Source organism: Dendrobium catenatum, unplaced genomic scaffold (assembly GCF_001605985.2).
Source record: "Dendrobium catenatum unplaced genomic scaffold, ASM160598v2 fragScaff_scaffold_1023, whole genome shotgun sequence".
Lineage (NCBI taxonomy): Eukaryota > Viridiplantae > Streptophyta > Magnoliopsida > Asparagales > Orchidaceae > Dendrobium > Dendrobium catenatum.
Genome location: NW_021319485.1, coordinates 729,264 through 748,844, shown reverse-complemented (window position 1 = coordinate 748,844; position 19,581 = coordinate 729,264). Strand labels below are relative to the sequence as shown.

The 19,581-nt window shown below is 36.1% G+C and overlaps 1 protein-coding gene and 1 long non-coding RNA gene across 3 annotated transcripts; both read right to left on the bottom strand.

Moving 5' to 3' along the window:
- Positions 1-2,060: 2,060 nt before the first annotated feature.
- Positions 2,061-13,866, bottom strand: LOC110096759 (DNAJ protein JJJ1 homolog). 2 transcript variants are annotated; one of them, XM_020822831.2, is made up of 3 exons: positions 12,151-13,866; positions 2,585-2,643; positions 2,061-2,506 (listed from the first exon to the last, which is right to left on the bottom strand). In XM_020822831.2, the coding sequence occupies exons 1-3, from the start codon at positions 13,717-13,719 to the stop codon at positions 2,449-2,451; spliced, it is 1,686 nt and encodes a 561-aa protein (XP_020678490.1). In that variant the 5' UTR covers positions 13,720-13,866; the 3' UTR covers positions 2,061-2,448. The 2 variants fall into 2 exon arrangements, with proteins under 2 accessions (XP_020678490.1, XP_028553812.1); XM_028697979.1 differs by lacking the exons at positions 2,061-2,506; positions 2,585-2,643 and adding an exon at positions 2,807-2,884.
- LOC114580445 lies at positions 3,841-5,390 on the bottom strand. Its single transcript, XR_003701843.1, has 2 exons — positions 4,297-5,390; positions 3,841-4,198 (listed from the first exon to the last, which is right to left on the bottom strand). It is a non-coding gene; the product is annotated as an uncharacterized LOC114580445 (long non-coding RNA).
- Positions 13,867-19,581: the final 5,715 nt, after the last annotated feature.

Genomic DNA, 19,581 nt, shown 5'->3' with positions numbered 1-19,581 from the left:
GGTGGTCCGGCGAGGTTTCTGCGGTGGTCCGGCGAGGTTCTGTGGTGGTCCGGCGGTGGTCCGGCGGCTGTCGAGGAGGAACTCCTTCCTTCTCTTCTCTTCTTCTCTCTCTTGCTTGGATGCTCTCTTGTGAAGAATGAGGGCTCTATTTATAGATTTTATGGAGTGGCATGGTCCGTAAATAGGTGTGAGATCAAGGGCGAATAGGGAGTGGTCAAATGGACGGCCGATATTGAATCCTACGATCGTGCACCGTTCGTTGGACATTTGGAGGCCTTAATGATGTCGGAATTTAGTGATCTTGGGCTCGTTGGATTCGTCTCGTCGAGCCGTTCGATTCGAGTATAAGCTCGTTAAAATCGGAGACCGTTTGGTAACTCAAATTGCGGTTTGAACCTTCCAACAGCGCTTTGAACTCTTGATTCGGACTTATTTGGGCTCGGATTGGGTCGATCTTGGTGTTGTTGGGTTCGTATTTCCGAGACGCTCAGTTTGACTGTAAGATCGTTGAAATCGGAGTTCGGATGCTCCCGGATTTAATTTTTGAAGTCTCCAACTAGTTTTTGCCTTGAGATTCGTGCCTGATCAAGCTAATTTTGTGATGATGTATCAATTATATTTAGAATTGACATATCATCAAAAAATTATCTTGATCGGCACGAATCTCGAGGGAAAATCAAGTTAGAAACTTCAAAAATTAAATCGAAAAATCATTTGAATTCTGATTTAACAAACTTATTATTGAACTAAACGTCTCGAAAATACGAATCCAACAACACCAAGTTCGACTCAATACGAGTCCAAATCAAAGATACGATGCATATTTGAAAGGTTCAAACCATAATTTGGATTTTCAAACGGTTTCCAAAAGTGACATGCTTATAGTCAAAAAGAGCAATGTTATTTTCATTCTTAATTTTGATCTTACAGCTCCTGTTGGCTCCGATAATGAGACAACAAACGGAACTATTTTAATGTATTATACATTTCAGATGAGACGACAAAAAGAACTAGTTTAATTTAGGCTCCCTATGAATAAAATTTCTTGCTCAGCCACTAGCAATTACTATACATATTGATCATGAAAAGCACATTTTATTTATACATTGAAATATTACGATAACCTCATGATAAGATGATAATGGTTATATGATGTTACGTATTGAATTTTATCATTTCTATTTTTTATTTTGTATTTCACAATATTTTATCATTTATATTTTAATACATATTAATTATTTATCGAGTTTGAAATATAACACTCACTCATTATGAGACGACAAATTGAACTATTTTAATTTAGACTACCTATGAATAAATTTTATGTCTCCGCTAGTGATATTTACTATACATGTTGATCGTGAATAATACATTTTATTTATACATTGAAATATTACCATAACCTCAGTATAAGATGATGATGATTATATGATGTTACATATTGAATTTTATCATTTCTATTTTTTATTTTGTATATCATAATATTTATCATTTACATTTTAATAGATAGGAATTATTTATTGAGTTTGAAATATCAAACTCACTCATTAACATTTTTCATAGCATGTATTATCTGAATGCTTAGTGGACCATTGTCAAAGAAGCAAACTTATCAGTAGCAAAATCTTATTTGATTTTTTAAGTTTTTGATTGTAGCTATTTATATTTTTTTTTTCAATTTTGATTATTTTTTTATGCAGTTACTTATTCAATTTTTCCTCTTTTTTTTGTTATTATTCATATTTTATTAATACCCTCTCATTATATTTTAAAGAAATGAAGACTTAGGCTTCATATGAGACAGCTTTCTTATTACTTCTTAAAACAATTTTCTATTATAAAAATTTTAATTTTTAAACTACAATGTTGTTTTAAGAAACAATAAAAAGTCGTCCCAAATAAAAACAAGCTTCATTTGGGACAGCTTTGTTGCTACTTTATAAAATTATTTTCTAGTAAAAAAAATTTAATTTTGTACTAAAAAGCTATTTTAAAGAAAACTTTCCCAAACAAAAGCTTAGTCTATATTTTATTATTTACTCTAACATTGGATCAAAGTGAGACCCAAAACAATGAAACCATCAAATTGTACTTTGCAAGTATCAAATGATTGTTCCTCATACAAAATAAATCTCTATGATAAAAAAAATCATGTAAAATTCTATGAAAGTTCTCCTGGGCGTATTGAATAGCAAAAAGGAGCTTAAAACCTCAGATAATGTTTATAGACAACCCACACAGCTCCAACTAGCAGAGAGGAGCAGTAGCTGGTGGCTGCAAGCACAGATCTTCCAAGTTATGTCAAGATTCTAAAACCAAATCTCTAAGGCCTCATACTTTCGAGCTTCCCCTCCATTGTTTTCTCCTATCTTCCTCCGCTAGCTCTTGGAGACTGTGCTGCTGCTACGATCTGGAATTTGAAGGTCTTTTTGGTTGCAGCAGATATATTTACCATGATTTAAGCATTGCATGGCCAGTCTTGTTCAAATGAGAAAATAATTTATTTCTGAAATATTGAATGGAACAAATTACAGAAGATTTGAAACGGTAAATAAAAAAATTGATGGAGGTCCATAATTAGTACCTGGAATCGAAGATCTCACCACAAGTTTCACATGAATTACTAGGCGCTTTTGCTGCAGCCTGAACACCACAGCTTGCAAATGTCAGTCACAAGAGCATATTCACAAAGTTTGGTTTCATGGTATAACAAATGAACAGTAGTTATGTAGAATATCAATATAACATGGCACACAGCTTGCAAATGCCAGAGCTAAAAATTAAACCAAAAAAGTACATTTGTAATATAGGAGCTTGGATGATTTCTTCCTTTTAATTAGGGAGGAGCTTATAATTTTACAGGTATCATCCAAGATGCATCCTTCTGGGCGAGTTTTAAAAGTGAGAACATATCCACGCATTTGAAGCAATGAATAAATGTAAATTGAATTTGGTAGAAGAATCTGATAGGAAATACTTGAAAATTTCAAGTAAATTCTAACAACGAAAACAGCCAGAAAATTCCACAATATTGAGGAAAATCAGAGGAAAACAGCAATTTCTATTGAAAAAATTAACTAACAGAAGAAAACAACAAGATATAAGTGATCATCTATTCGAGAGGAGGATCTTTCTATCCCAATCTCTAGACGAATCTAAAGCCCAAAACCTAAATATAAGAGACCTCCAATTTCATACAAATTCAAGATGCACTAACCCTAGGAAAAACAAACTATTTAATACATACAATTCAAAAGAAAATATCTCAACAATCCCTACCTTCAATTTCCCTCCTAAACTACCCCAAAAATCCTTCCTAAATTGCTACGTGAGTTTTGGCGGCTTAGTCGGGCGTACAAGAGAGGCGGAAGTGTTCCGCCTCTCTTCCCGCAGGCCGGTCCTGTATGGACCAACTGGACAAATCCATTGGACCGGTATAACAGAATCTTTGCGAATGAAATCATAGATGTTATGCCCACCACAGAGTCTTACACTCCTATGTAGCCAAAAGCTTATAAGCAAGATATGTGTAACAACCATCACGAGCGCAGCATACCGAATACGACCAAAGTAACTGCCACAACTGGAATGGAACCAAGAAACTTTTTGTTACAGATAAAGACGCCTTATTACAAGTAAATAGTCCAAAATAGTGCAGACCTAAAATCACATTAACCTACACCAATGACAAGCTTACATCTCTCGTCACTGCATGCACAAAAACTTGGAATAAATGCTTCGCATATTTAGTCATTACAACTATGCATTCCTTCAATAAATTCAACAATGAGATGAATATACCTTTGATGTGACCTGGTGGGGGGGGGGGGGGGGGGGAGGGAAATAAGGGCTTGGCCCGTATATTAAAAGAAAGAAGGTTACAAAAACCAGCACAAATGCTCCAATAAAAACCAGAGCTGCCCAAAAAGAGCACAAAACAAAGATAGAAGAAAATCCTGTAACTAATTACACAGAAACAGGAAGCAGAAAACTAAAACAGAAAAAGCCTGGAAGCAGCCAACACAAAATGGAACCGAAGCTTGAAAAATGGATCCATATGAGAGACTCCCAAAATCTTCACAAGCAGCAAAAGAGATCAATCCGTCCAGCCAGTAGTCACCTGCAGGAGCAAAAAAAAGGGAAAAACAGGCGGAATGCCCACAATGGCAGTTGGAATAAATGCTTGCATCTCTCGTCACTGCATGCACAAAAACTTGGAATAAATGCTTCGCATCGCATATTTAGTCATTACAACTATGGATTCCTACAATAAATTCAACAATGAGATGAATATACCTTTGATGTGACCTCTTAGTGGAAAGCCCAAGTTCCTTAGTTCAGAAATTGCAAGTTAAACATGATACCCCTGAAGAAGACTATAGCACAGGCTCCAATCATGGATAAGGGTGAGATAAAAAATAACGTTGTTTCGCTATGTCCTTGTCCTCAAGTTCACAAATAATTGTTTCAAACCTTGCATTAAAGTATTGAATTTTTTATGGGTAAAACCTATCTAGTGTTCCAAAGTCTAAATCGTCCTAAATCGTCTGCACTAGTGTCCTTAAATTGTCTGCACCCTTTGTTCAATTTCATTTAAAAACTTCAGCCATATCTTTCTTACCTCTAGAAGTGTTCTCGCGATAATTTACGTGATTCTTCAAGATGTAACTGTATGCAATAAAGTTTAATGAACGTTGCAAACTATAGATTGAAGCTATATGTTGGGCATGATTAAAATATTATTGGTGTTAAAATTCTATCACATGGTAGTCCCAATTCTCAGGAAAATAGTTCAATCAAAACAAGAATAAAAAAATTTCAAAATTAAACTAATCCAGGATCATCTGATATAAAATAGGAAATAGCTTAAACAAATGGAAATATTTTGGAACGAAATTTGTTTAGGTTTCATATGAAATTTAAGAGATATCACATGGATCATCCGGGCTTATGTACGGCACATAACTGGTCAACTGCGGAATTATATTCCAAATAACCACTTAAGGATTTAATACCTCAATCATATGCATAATCGTTCTTGGCTCTCTTTCATGCTCCTGGGATGACAAGCCACTCCCTCTTTAGTTGGGGTTAACTCGATGATCCTTACTTTTCATTGGAAGTGTTTCATAAGGATTTAAACTTATTCTTCGCAAATTATTTTAAAAATATCAAACTACCCTAGGTCTACCCCTTATCCTTCATAATCTTCCAAAAAAAAATTTATTTAAACATCTAATAGTACATCCCCTATACATAATTATATATCGTGAAAAGGTTGGAGTAGCTCCAATGGCAAATAAGATTTAGAGATAGTCGCCTTAGATGATTTGGTCACATAAAATGGCGGCCTTCCTATGACCCAATTAGGAGAGTAGATGTATTAGATTTGGCTTATGTTAAGAAAGCTAGAGTTAGACCTAAGAAGACTTAGTTAGAAAATATTAGAAATGACCTTTTTTTTTATTAGATTTAAATGAGAATTTGACTCTTAACGGGGCACAATAGAGAAAAAAGATTCATGTCGCCGACCGCACATATTGGGATAAAGACTTGATGTTGTTCTTGTTGCAGCTTATCGTTAATAGATGGACTCCAATCATTCATCTGATATAATTGTTCCTTAATATGTCCTTCCTAATTTTGTGACGCATCCATCAAATATTTTCAATTTTGTCAAGATTAATGTAGCTATTAATGACTTTTTAATGTCTCACACTCAATTCCATCAAACAAAATTGGTGGAATTGGAGCTTCATAAAATTTAATTTTAAGTCTCCATAATATTCTATTATTGCATAATATTCCCAAATCATCATCCTATAGTATAATACTCCTAACACCTAAGGTATTCATTCAACTTAACTCTTCAAGTTTAACTAGTGGTGTAACTGAGTCAAGTTGACTCATGAACCGCTCAGTCTCGACTCAATAAATGGTTTAAGAGCCAAATTTGATGAGCTAACAAGCTAGGCTTGAGCCAACCTGACTCAACTCGTCAGTTTACGAGCACGGTCATTTAAAAAATGTAAATATAAAGAAACCTTAAATATACATAAATTTAATATAAATTTGTTTAAATTATTAAAAAATATATATTGCTTTCTTATTTCAAGTGATTTATTATTCTTACTCATTTACTTTTTTAGTCTTCTTATTATGTTATTATAATAACTACTTAAATAAGAATAATATTCTTTCTTTTATAATAAATAAGCTCGCTCATGAGCCAACTTGAACTAGTAGAATTAAGCTTAAGCACAATTAATTAACCAAGCTCAAGCCAATAGTGGCTCAAGCTTGGCTTCACTCATACACACCTTAGCCTTAACTCCAAAAATAATATATATATACATTACTTATTAAAAAGACAAAAGAATGTCTTCCCATTGAAACAATGAGCATTGAAAATTCTTAACGGGTGGTTGAGTAGTTTCTATCTAGGTAACAGCCAAGTACTTGTTGCCACTAGCTCCCTCCATATCTCCCTTAGTCTTAATCTCAGTACCTATCTCATGAACCAAACAACAATCCACAAAAATTAATTCATGCTCGATGAATGACAAGCCACTAATCTCTCACTCTACCTCTTAGCCATTAATGAATAAAAAAGTTGAGGTTGAAGTGTTGAACTAGTTATGTCAGTGTTAAGCTCAATTTGTCAACTACTGAGCTGAATGAGAGTTAAGTTCAACTTTGATAAAGTTCTAAATACATTTTCAAAGTTTCCTTCATCTTCTAATAAGCCATACACAACGATTTACATGAGACATCCACTGATTAAGAGAATTGGGGATATAAAGAGGTTTGGACGCCCTAAACTTAATATTAGCATTTTGATATATGTTAATGAAAAAAGGCATGGCCGAAGTAATGGATTTTGACCAAGCCAAACAAAAATATCATGGAAAATAATAAATGTTCTTGATTTTCATTTTGGTCACTCAAATGCCAAAAAGAACAACAACAACAACAACAAAAAACAGAAGCGATATTTTACAATTATTTTTGGAAAAGTTCAAAACCAAAATCCCAACCACTTCCACCGCCTACGAACAAAAAATATAAGTTAGTGGATTGGGATAGTGACTTCATTTTTAATTGCATATGTTAAGCAATAAGCGACTATTGTTGCAGGAATTCAAATATTAATCTGATACAGCAGGAGAAGCAGGAGCAGCGGGAACGGCAAGAGCAGGAGGGCTGGGCAGCCTCAACCAAACCAGCTGGCCGGTTCAGCAGGAGCCGAACCAGTGAAAGCAAGAGGGGAGAGCCAAGGGGGGAATTCAGCAAAGCTTTGTGAGGCCCAAGGGGCAATTAATCAAGAAAAATTTCAATTACAATTGGGAGAGAATTAATTAGAGAAAGAAATATAATTTGAATTCAAATCTGAGAGGAAATTATTTAGGGAGAACCCAGTGGAGTTAATATTTATTATTTAAGGAGGAATAAAGGGGGTATTGTTTAGGAAAGTTTTAATTACAACTGTGAGGGAATCAATAAGGGAAAAAGATCTAATTTGAATTCAAATTTGAGAGGGGCTTATTTAAGGAAAGGGGGCTGATTTGGGAAAGAATTAGGAGAGCCTATTTAAGACTAACTATGGGATGATTTTAGATTATGCTTGATTTTGCTGGAATTAGTTTTACTTAGGTTGAGTGGGCTCTAGCCAACAGTTAGGGACTTGGGAGAGCCATATATTCCTCTCCAATTGAAGATCCAATTGTATCTTGTGTTTTTTCTTCTTAATTCTTTTAATAAAAAAAAAGTTTTTGAGTGTTCTTCTTCCTAACTTCTTGTGTTGTTCTCTAGTTTTGCAGAAATTGCATCCATTGCCTATCATATTGATATCATAGTGAGGTTTTGAGAGAGATGACAGCAAAGAAGATGGATGCATTTCAACAAAACCAGAGAAAGACATGGAGGAGAAGTTCTCAACTATCGAAGGAATATTTTCAACCATGGATGGAATTTTTTCATCCATAGAAAACCGAATTAGAGGGTTGGAGGAGAAGATGAGGAAGCCCTTGGACATGCAATCAAAAGCTCCATCGAAGATTTCAATGGCTAACCCTAACAAAGATTTGATCAGGATTCCGTTGGCTAAATCGAAGGGAAAGGAAATTAGATGGGAGGAGTTCGATGAATAGAGTTTATTTCATCAAGAGCCACCTCCTGGGCTATGATAAGAGGCGGATCAACATTTCCAGATGAGGGGCCAACAAGGAGGAAATTTTTTTTTTTGTGGTGGTAGGGTGGCCGACCGCTATGGGAGGCATTTCGAGCAAGGAGAGCGCACCATCAGAGAATGAGGGGGTCAAAAGCCACCTTCTAGGACTCCGATAAGGGGTGGAATAGGGTTTTCGGGTGGGGGGACAGCAGGAAGGGAGTGTCATAGTGGAGGTGGTGGGGTGGCCGACCATTATGGGAGGTCTTTTAGGAAGCGAGTGGATAACCGGAGGAGGGGGGCAAGCCAAGACATGGGGATCAAGCCATGTGAGGCGAGTAGAAGAAAGGTGGGATTCTCACCCTCGATACACAGGGAAACATGGAGGGATCACGACAATCGTTACACTGGAGGAGGAGGAAGCTATTGGAGCAGTGGCGATCCTAGGATGGGGAAGTTGAAGATGTTGATATTTGAAGGAGAGGATTCCCATGGGTGGGCATATCGGGTGGAGAATTACTTCAAAATGAATGGGTTGAGAGAGGAGGAGAAGCTCACGACCGTAGGGCTACGTCTAGAGGGGAAAGCCCTAGCTTGGTTCCAATGGAGGGAGGCTAGATACCCAATCTGCTCTTGGGAGGAGTTTAAGAACTATTTGTCGAAAAGTTTCCGAGTCATTTCAAAAGGAGACATACCGAGCAATTCCTTGTTTTAAGACAAGAGGTACTAATCAAGTGGAATGATCTACAAGAGTATGAAGCCACATGTGATCCATACAAGTTGATCGGGAGACAGTTCTCATCCTTCCACCTTAAGGACAAGGTGCATTTTTTGTCAGGGTAGGGGGGTGTTTGTATCATATGGCAGGAGGCAGAAGCAACAAGAGGGCTGGGCGGCCTGAACCAATCGAGCCGACCTGTCCAGCGGTAGCCAAACCAGACAAGGGCTGGGTGGAAGTAGGAGGGGAGCTAGGGGAGACATTCAGCTAGCTTTGTGGGGCCCAGAAGAGGCAATTAATTAAGAAAAGTTTTAATTACAATTAAGAGAAAATTAATTAGGGAAAGAAATCTGATTTGAATTCAAATCTGAGAGGAAATTATTTTGGGAGAGCCCGGGGGGAGTTAATGATGAGGACATCGACAGACGCTACCGACATGTTTATCGCCGGCGAAACCGCAGATCGTCGGCCACGATTCAGCGCCTCTACTTTTGATTGAGATGACATGATGTATTTTATTATTGTCTTGTTTGATTTACTGTTTTCCCATTTTACCCCTGTGGGGAGTTATGTTTCTTTGTAGCCCAGAGGGCAATTTAGTCTTTTTTCACTTTTATGAGTCAAGACCTATATATAGTGGTCTCTTGTATCATTTTGAATGGAATGAATATTTGAATGAAAATCTAGTTTTTGTCTCTTTGCTTCTTCTTCTTCTTGTCTTGCATGAGAGCTTGAAGTTAGAAAGGAGATCGAGAGCCCAAGGTGAGGGCGAAAAGCAACACCCACCAGTCATTGGAAGAGTCCGTGACTCGTGGTTTATCCCGGTATTCCGCTCTTCCTCATCTTCCCCAAAACCCGCCGGCCCCAAACCCATCCAACCCGTCGGCCACCACCCCTCCCTCTTGCCGCCGGCGAGACCTCCTCCTCACCGACCTCCTTTCCCCCATTCTCTACAACGGCTAATTTCGAAACTCAGGATTTGAAATTCGGAAACCTTCCAAATTTGGAACATCCAAATTAGGAAAGTTTTGACTCCGCTTTCATGACAAAATTCGAATTCAAACGGATTTTGTATTAATTCTCCTCACACATCATGCTTCCAATTTGGAAACCATCCAATTACTCCCCAAACCAATTTGCTCCTCTAGGTGCCGCCGGCCCCCATGCTTGGGTGGAGCCCATTAATGCCTCATTAAGGCATTGATTCCCCTTGAATTAGGAATTAACTCCAAATTATTTTCCCTCCTAATTTACTTAAAACTGAAATCAAATTTCAGTTTTAAGTTTTCAAACATTTTCCCCTCCCTCTATTGACCGCCGGCCCCTCCTCATTGATTTCCCCTCATTAATCCCACTTAATGCCTTAATTGCTAGATTTGAAATTTCAAATTCAAGTCATTTTTCCCTCCAATCTTAATCAAAACTGAAATTCATTCAGATTTTGATTAATCTCCCACTAGAAACCAATTAAACCAAATTGGTTTTCACGCCTTGCTCCTCCCCACACCCGCCGGCCTCCTTCTCCCCCGTGGAGCTTCGCCGCCCCTCATTCCCCCCCTCTTCCCGTCTCTTGAATCAAGAGTCTTAGAGGGAACAAAGGCGACTTCTTCCCTCTCCGTTTCAATGACGCATGGCGGACCCGAAGCTTGAGTGGGGTCTAGTATTCAACGCCGACGGGAGCATCAACGTCCTACGGTCGCCTTGCTTCGACGTAGGGTTTGAAGACGAAACTACCGTGGAGGAGTACTTGGAGAGAGTCGTGCCAATCCTTGCAAGCATCTACGACCGAAAACTGTCAAAGCACGCTAGGAGCCTCGACGGTCGTCTACGACTTCCATCCCAACCGGCAAATTTTCCTCCGACGAAGTTCTTCGGCGCCCTATCCCTAGTGGTAACTTCTCTCATCGCTTGGATCTTCTATCTCCGCCAAAAGTCCACTACATCTTGAGTGATACGGCCCCAAGGTGAACTTCTCATTGTTAAACGTTGGGTTTTGTTATTGTACTTTGCATATTAAATTCTCCTAGAATTTGGATTGAATCGGCTTGGTTAATCTCTATTGCGGATCTTTGGCCGAAGCAAGTTGATATTTTCAAATTCCTAACTCAATTTTATGTGCTAGTTTTAAAATTCATAAGAAGCAACACTTTCATCTTTTCTTTTTAAATTTCTAAGCAAACTCCTCGTAGTTTCACATCAGTTAATATTCATTATATAACTAGGAATTAAGGGGGAATTGTTTAGAAAAGTTTTAATTACAATTAGGAGGAAATTAATTAGGGAAAGAGATTTAATTTGAATTCAAATATGTGCAGGAATTATTTATAGAAAGAAGACTGATTTGGGAGGGAATTAGGAGAGCCTATTTAAGACTAACTATGGGATGATTTCAGATTATGCTTGATTTTGCTAGAATTAATTTTTCTTAGGTTGAGTGGGCTCAGGGATTTGGGAAATTCGGTCTACCTCTCCAATTGGAGAGTTGAATCTTCCTCTACAATTGAAGATCCAACTGTACCTTATGTTTTTCTTCGTAGTTCTTTAAATAAAAAAGGAGTTCTAGTGTTTTCTTCTTCCTAAATTTCTTGTGTCATTCTCTGATTTTACTAAAATTGCATCAACTTCGTATCATAATCCTATAAGGTTACGAGCCTCTTTGTAAAACTATAATATGAAATAAATTAATTTTTACTCGTGACTTATTTTTAGATAATATTGAAGCTTTGCCAAAAAAATTGCACAAATTCTTATTGAATTCAATAAAACTTTGATGAGGTTCTCACTAAAGGAGAAAAGAACATGCAGTAGATCCACAACAAACCAAACTAACATTTAAACTAAATATACACCATCATTTATGCTGACATTACGGCATGAGTACATTTGAGGAAAAAATTGACATAAACATGAAATAATAGTCTAAAACAATAAACTTCTCTGGTGCCTTGTAATGCAAATTTAAAGTGCTAATCATGTTAAACACCAAATTATTCATCTTTACACGAGTAATCTTTAACCCATGAATTCATATTAAGGTGCCTAAAACCATAAGATATTATCCAGAACCTGCTAAGGATTTGAAGGAAATATAATCACCCAAGCTCCTTAAGAAAGAATAGAAGAACATTATCAAAAAAAAAAAAAAACCATTTAATCTTTCAGCATTTTTTAAATCCCAAAACATGAGCATCTCGGACTAAATTCTACTAAGTCAAGCTAAATAAGGATGGTACAACTAACGGCTAAAAAACAAAAAGGTGATTACCTTCTGCTTCTTTCCTTTTGATGAGCTCTTTGAGTGAATTGTGTCTTCCCTTGCAGATCCTTTCCCATCTATTTGTTGCTTTTTAAACTTCAGAGTCCCGCCAACAACTTGATCTCCTTTAGTAATTTCTGAATCCTCCTGAACTAAAGAGGAAATTTCATTCAAATGGCCAACATTACTTTCATGAACTTCGCGTGCCCCACCAGTATCCCTAACCACATCCTCTCTAACAATCCCTTTTTTTGCTCTACGATTCCTACAATTCCTATGTTTTTTCAGCTCATGATATTCAGTAACGTTCCCAATTCCATTATCATTATCAGTATCAGGAACAGCAACCTGTTCATTTCTAGGTAAATCATCAGCATTCAAGTTCCCATTATCATCCCCTTCTTCCTTCAAGGTTAAACCATCCTTAAATGCCTCAGAAAACTTATCTGCATCACTCTCACTACTCTCATTATCCTCAGCCAGAGGCTCATAGTCAAAACTCACGCATAATCCTTCCTGACTAACATCCTTCAAGGCCTCGTCTTCATCATCAAATGCAGTCCGCAGCTCAGCCACTTTTTCCCGGTGCTTCTTAGACTGCTCATGATTCTTCCATTGCTTCTCGGACTTGAACTTCTTATTACAAACTACACAGTACATTTCCACCTCACCCTTCCCTTTCTTCTTCCTTTTATCATCATCATCATCACTCCAAATCATTTTGCTCTCTTCCAGATCATTCTTCGCCCAATCGGGCTCCTGGTACAGCATCGCCCTCTCCTTCTTCTTCCTCTCCTCTTCTTTCTTCCTCTCCCTCTCTTCAGCCCGCCGTTTCTCCTCTTCTTCGTTCTTCTTCATCTGCATATCCAGAACCCTCTTATCTCTCTTCTTCACAAAGGCAGCCAGCCCCCGCACTGCATCATTATGCTCCCTCTTGGCCTTCTTCCTCACCTTCTTATTTTCCTCCTCCATGAGCCTCCTTGCCTTCCTATTAGGCCCGGCAAAGGAATCATACTCATCCACCCAAGCAAAATCCATAACGGTGGAATACCCCAACCAATAACTGTAGAAGGCAGTGACTTGGGAGTACGGACTGTCGAGATTCCCGATAAGAGGCGCCGGAGCGACGGCATCAGAGGGAAACCCTAACTTCTCGGCGAAATTGAGCTCCTGAGCGTAGATTTTAGCAAACACGTCACCGTAAACCTTGAAGAAGCCCTTTCCAGAGTCAGTATACCCGGAATAGACGGACTTGGTGAAGAAAGAAAAGAGGTCGAGGTCGAAGAAAGACGAGCGCGATTTGGAAGCGGAGGAAGGGTCCGAGAAGAGAATCTGAGAACGGTGGGAGTCGTACCAAGCGCGCTCTTTGGGATCGGAGAGAACTTCATATGCATGCAACAGCTCTTGGAAGGCGGCGGTAGCGTCGCCAGCGCCGTTGGTTGCGCCGGATTGAGCAAGCTTGTCGGGGTGAAGCTGTAGGGCGAGGCGTTTGTAAGCGGAGCGTATCTCCTCCTGCGAGCAATCGCGACTGACGCTAAGTACATCGTAGAGACATCGTTTCTTCAGCTGCTCCGCCATTCCCGTGGGCTTATTCTACTTCCTGTTCTTACAGAATTAAAGCTAATTAGGGTTTTGGAGAAGAGGGGAAGTCTCGCCGTCGGCGATTTCTTCCCCCCGTTGGTCCGTTCTAAGAAACCTCAGATTAACAGAAATTATAAAAATAATGCGCTTATCTTTAACTAGGACTAAATACATATATAAGAAAAATAATTTTTTTCTAGGATATTTTTATCAAATTTCAACCTTGGTGATCAAATAAATTGCTAAGAAACCATGCCAACAAGCACCAAACACTGGACCACCAAGGTTACCCAACCTTGGCCATCAAACGTGCATGCAGTAAGACTGTTTCCTCATAGTCCTGATCCAAAATAACCATGACAGCCAAAAATGAGATCAACCAAAAACCACAACCACGAAAATAGTCACGGGAAAATCATTTCTTCTTAGTTTTCCTTTTACGGTTCCTGACAAAAGTATCAAACGAGCCAGTTTCCAAATTGCTATCAAAAGTATCATCCCCTCCAACAAACGACAAGTCATCATGAAGCCAATCACATTGCCACCGAACACTTTCCCCAGTAAGATGGGCTCTCAAATTAGCATTTGAAATAACAGAAATAGACACATCCACAAGAGGCACAATGCTAGCCTCCCCAAAGTCAACTAAGGAATCATCACGACCATAAGCTAAAGAACCATAATTAGTACACGATAACTCCACACCAACTGTATGAATATGACTCGCTCCAAAATTAACACAGTAGTTACTATTAAACAAAACCACACTGCCATAAGCCATAATCGGAGGACCCTCACCCTTACCAAAACCACACGGGCAACAGTGGGCAAGATCCCAACACAGTGGCATTATCCACCTTCAGCGGATTACCAAAGAGAAGCCCCAATCCATGCAAGATACGAGGAGAGAAAAAAATAGGGACGCAAATTAAGGAATGAAAACTAAATCGAGACAATGGAAGACTCATCCCCAATGTCATCGGAAGGAGACCATTTAGACACCTCATGAAGCAATTGAAAACTAGATAAGACCTATGACAAAATACCCTACTATAGTAAAGATCATTATCCGGTCTAATGATAACATGAGATGGATCCAACAAGGTAACAAAGAAAGCGCCATTTTAATGAATGTTGAAAAAAAAAATTTTGAATTGATGCAAGCGGAGGCCACCGCGAATGGAAGAAGCCAACAAGTGAAAACTTAAATGGTTCGGGAAGAGCAAAAAAACTCCTCTTCTGAAACCAAAAGAGCAAGAACGCCACAAAAAGAGGATCATATAAGATCGAAAAATCTACCAGGAGAAGATACCGTTAATGCCTCCAAAAACGAGCGGGACCTCGCCGATCCATCCTGAAAACCAGGATCGACTAATCGACAAACCGCCATTCTAGTAAAAGAACAAAAGAAAACGAAAGGGGAGAAGAACTTCCCTCGACGCGTGGAGGAAGAAACCAAGCACCGCTGGCAGAGAACAGTTAGGGCAAAGCCCTAGCCCACCACAGAGACAACGCCAGGAACATTTTTTTTTATCTTTGCATTATTTGAGACTATAAAACATGATGTTGAGTTAGTTTAGGTTACGTTTAGGATGGCTTTTTTGCTGCTTCTTAAAGCAGTGTTTTTGTTTAAAAGTTTAATTTTTGTAAAAAAATTGTTTTATGAAACAGTAAGAAAGTCGTCACAAACGAAGCCTTAATTAACTCAAGTAGTTGTTGATTTCAACCAAGCCTCACTATCATTATTTACATCATTAGTGTGCCGTCATTATTAAGGTTGTCATTATGAAATTTTTAATTCATTTATTTTTATTAAGTGATGCAAGAGATTGTCAATTTATGTTATATATTAAGAAAAAATTTACAATTATAAATTATAAACTAAATTCATATTATAAAACTACATTTATAAATCATTCATGTTAGATCATTTATCATTAATAAATAGATAAAACATAGTTTTTAATAATGTATAATTATAAATAAATAAATAAATAAACAATTAAATATGCTTAATCAAAAAATAAATATTATTCATATTATTAAAAAAATTAATTAGAAGTACATTAAAAGATAATATTATGTATATGTTGTGAACTTAAAACTTTCGATTAAATTATTTAGTCCACATAACATGAGAGCTTTGTTTTAGTCTAATGTATATAAATTTTTTTATTTGCATTTGTTAAAAGTTCACATGGGATCTTGGGAGTATTGATTAATTGGCAAATAATAATTATAAAAATTTAATGGTGCTTATAAAATTAAAATATATTAAATATAATATTTAAGTTAATACTATACACTAAATTTATTTAATTATTTAAATAGGATAAGAAATCAAATTCAATTCAATGATTGAATTAACAACTCTGATCGGTTCATTCTGGCTTGATATAAAGTTGATTTTAAGATAAAACGAACCGGCTATACGACTGGTTCACGAATGAGCTAGTCCAATTTTTGGGAAAATTTTAGTTATTATTTTTTGCTATTTTTAGAAAAATATGATTTTAAAAATTTGCTTTATAAAACAGTGAGAAAAATGCTCCAAATAAAATCTCTAACTTCTAAACATTTATGACACTGTTCTATTTTTCACAGTCCAAATGAAAATCATAGAACACAAATAAGCACTGATCAATTAAGTTCAGAAATCAGAACCGACTCTATATGCAAGAACCAAAGAATCTGTATTGGCTAAATTTTAAATGCATAGTTAATGTTGACTATTATTGCTGTGTCAAGAATAGAATAAGAGAGTTCATTATCTAACAACAACATCATCATCATCAACATCAAACCTTTATCACACTATAGGGTCGGCTACATGAATTCTTTCTTTCACCATTGCATTTAGTTAAGAGTCAAATTCTCATTTAAATCTAATAAAAATGACATTTCTAATATTTTTCTAACCAAGCATTTTTAGATCTATCTTTACCTTTCTTAACATAAGCTAAATCTAATACATCTACTATCCTAAACAAGTCATTAGAAGGCTGACATTTTTTTGTGACCAAATCATCTAAAACGACTCTATCTAATCTTATTTGTCACTGGAGCCACTCCAACCTTTTCATGTATATGCTCATTTCGCATTCTATCTCTAAGAGTAAAGCCACTCATCCACTTGTGCATCCCCATCTCTACAACACTTAATTATATGCTTCTCTTTTAATGGCCAACATTGTTCGCCAAAAAGTATTGACCATCTTATGGAATTTTCTCATAAATTTGAGGGATATTTTTCTATCACACAACATGTCTGATGCATTCCTCCACTTCAACCATCCAACTTTAATTCTACTAATAATATCCACATTTATTTCACCATCAACCGAGACAATAGACCCGATATATCTAAAATTTGTGCTCTTATTAATGACTTGATCTCCCAAAATCACAATCCGATCCACTCAAACGAAAACCTTTACAGCCTCCTTGTGTTTGAACACATCTAACAGCTCCTGCATACATATCCTTAAAGATTTGACTATAAGCATTATTAACCCCCTTCTTTTCTGAAACTCTCCATAGTACTTCTCTTAAAACTTTATCATAAGTTTTTTTTAAATCAATAAATATCATATGTAGATCCCTTATTCTCCTTATACTTCTCCATCAAATCTAAAACTCCATAGTACTTCTCTTTTAATTTATTATCTTAACATTATATGAAAATCAAATATGCATGGACAAAAAAAAAAATTATAAGAGACTAAATTTTTTATATGAAAAACTATATATATATATATATAGTCCGCATCGAAAGAGAGAAGAGCCTTACCACATTACAACTATCTTTAATAGACCATTTGATTATTTGTTTGATTGAACACTTTTGAGGAGTGACTAGAGACCAAGAAGTTCAATATAAATCATAATATTGATATTAGGAGTCAGGTTAAGTTTCAACGACATGCTTCAATCTTATAAATGATGACATGCATTGATATTGTTATTGATGACTAGTTATAAAGTCACATGCATCAATGTAACTAGGAGACAAATAGTTAAACTATTTAATGTCGAAGGGCCACAATTGATCGACAAATTTTGGAGGACTGTAATAATGTTATGATGGTCGGAGGATATATTCAAGCGACAATGGTCAGAGAATTGTAGTAGTGCAATAATGATCGGACATAATCGAGGGGCAGTCGTATGTCGATGGTTGAAGAACCGTAATCATGTGATGATGGTTAAAGAAATAGTTGGGTGACAATTTTATAATGCCCAAGAATCAAATTTAAAAGAATTCTTTCTTTTATTTTTTAATAATAACAATAACAATCAGAGCTATCTATAATTTTTACCAATAATATAAAATAGCAACAAAAAATCTATTGATAAAAACATCAATATACATATGTATTCATAATCCAAAATTATATACAATAGCAAAGAATTACACAATTACTACATACAGTCTATCTACTCCTCATTATAAAAGAAATAACTAAATAAAATAACATAAATGATCCTATTATTGATCAATCTCACGCTCCTGATCTCTACCCTAACCTGAAATCATTTAAACCATAATGAATTAAAAAATTCAGCAAACTAATAAATCCTACAATTGAACTCAAGCACAATAAAGAAGCAAAATTCGTAATGGTAGCAATCACTATGATCATGAACCTATGCATAAAACACAAAATTTATAAAACAGTAGAACAATCGATACAAAAACAAGTAAAACGACGCATTATAAAAGCAATAGAATCGATAAACCAATAAACTAGTAAATTGATAAATCAATAAATCAATATGGATGTCGAATCATATAAGCAGAAAACAATCCTCTCAAAATCATACGTCGTAGTAAGGAAACGAATAAATCAATAAACTAGAAACATCTATGAAAATTATTGGAATTTATAACTATACAGTACAATCAAATCAGTATACACATGAGAATCAATCATTCTATATCAATATCCAATCAGTATCATATATCTGATGCTCAATATAGAAAACATGCATTTAATAACAATAAATCAATAGTAGCATCAGTAATAATATACAAAGTCGACACTCATTGCTCGTCAGAACAGAAATAACTAATTATAACTTTCAATCAGTGAATCACGTAAATCAATCGAGGATAACACTAAATCTTAGTATTTAAAGAAAAGCTTATTACCATCATCATGTACAAGTCAATCATTCTCCAACCAACGTCAATAAAATTATCATTTACTCATCCTCACACATAGTACTATCACAATATTATAACAATAATAGCAACCAATTATTATTGAATCATACACTCATATTGATTTAAAATGCTTATATTACCAATCTCTATATATTAAAAAATATAATATTTATTCTAATAAATCATATAAATTATAATAATTTTTATTTTACCAATTGAACTTATGAAATCTTCAAGTTAAAATGCCCAGAATAATCACTACTATAACATATAAAAGATGTGTGATTAAAGTTCACTAAATCGAGAAAATGCAATAAATTCAATTTAAAAGAAATCAAATGGTCGAAATAAAAAAATTCAAAAACATAAATAGGATAACAGTCACATACCATAATCTGAGCAATTTTCACAAAAAATGCGAAGCAAGTTAATGACCAATATCCAGACTTTTCTTCTCTCCTCCTTTCCTCCCCTCCTTTCTACGGCTAGTCACAAAGCTAGTGGTGTGAGGGTCGAGTTAGTTGAGAGAAAACGGAGAGAATATATATATACACACACAAACACAACGTAATTTAGTTTGTAGCACTGTCGCGTAAACAACCAACGCCGCAACATTGCATTTTGAATTCATAATTACAGTAGAACAGAGACTTTAATGTCACGACAGGTGATGGAGGTTGTAGTCAATGGTC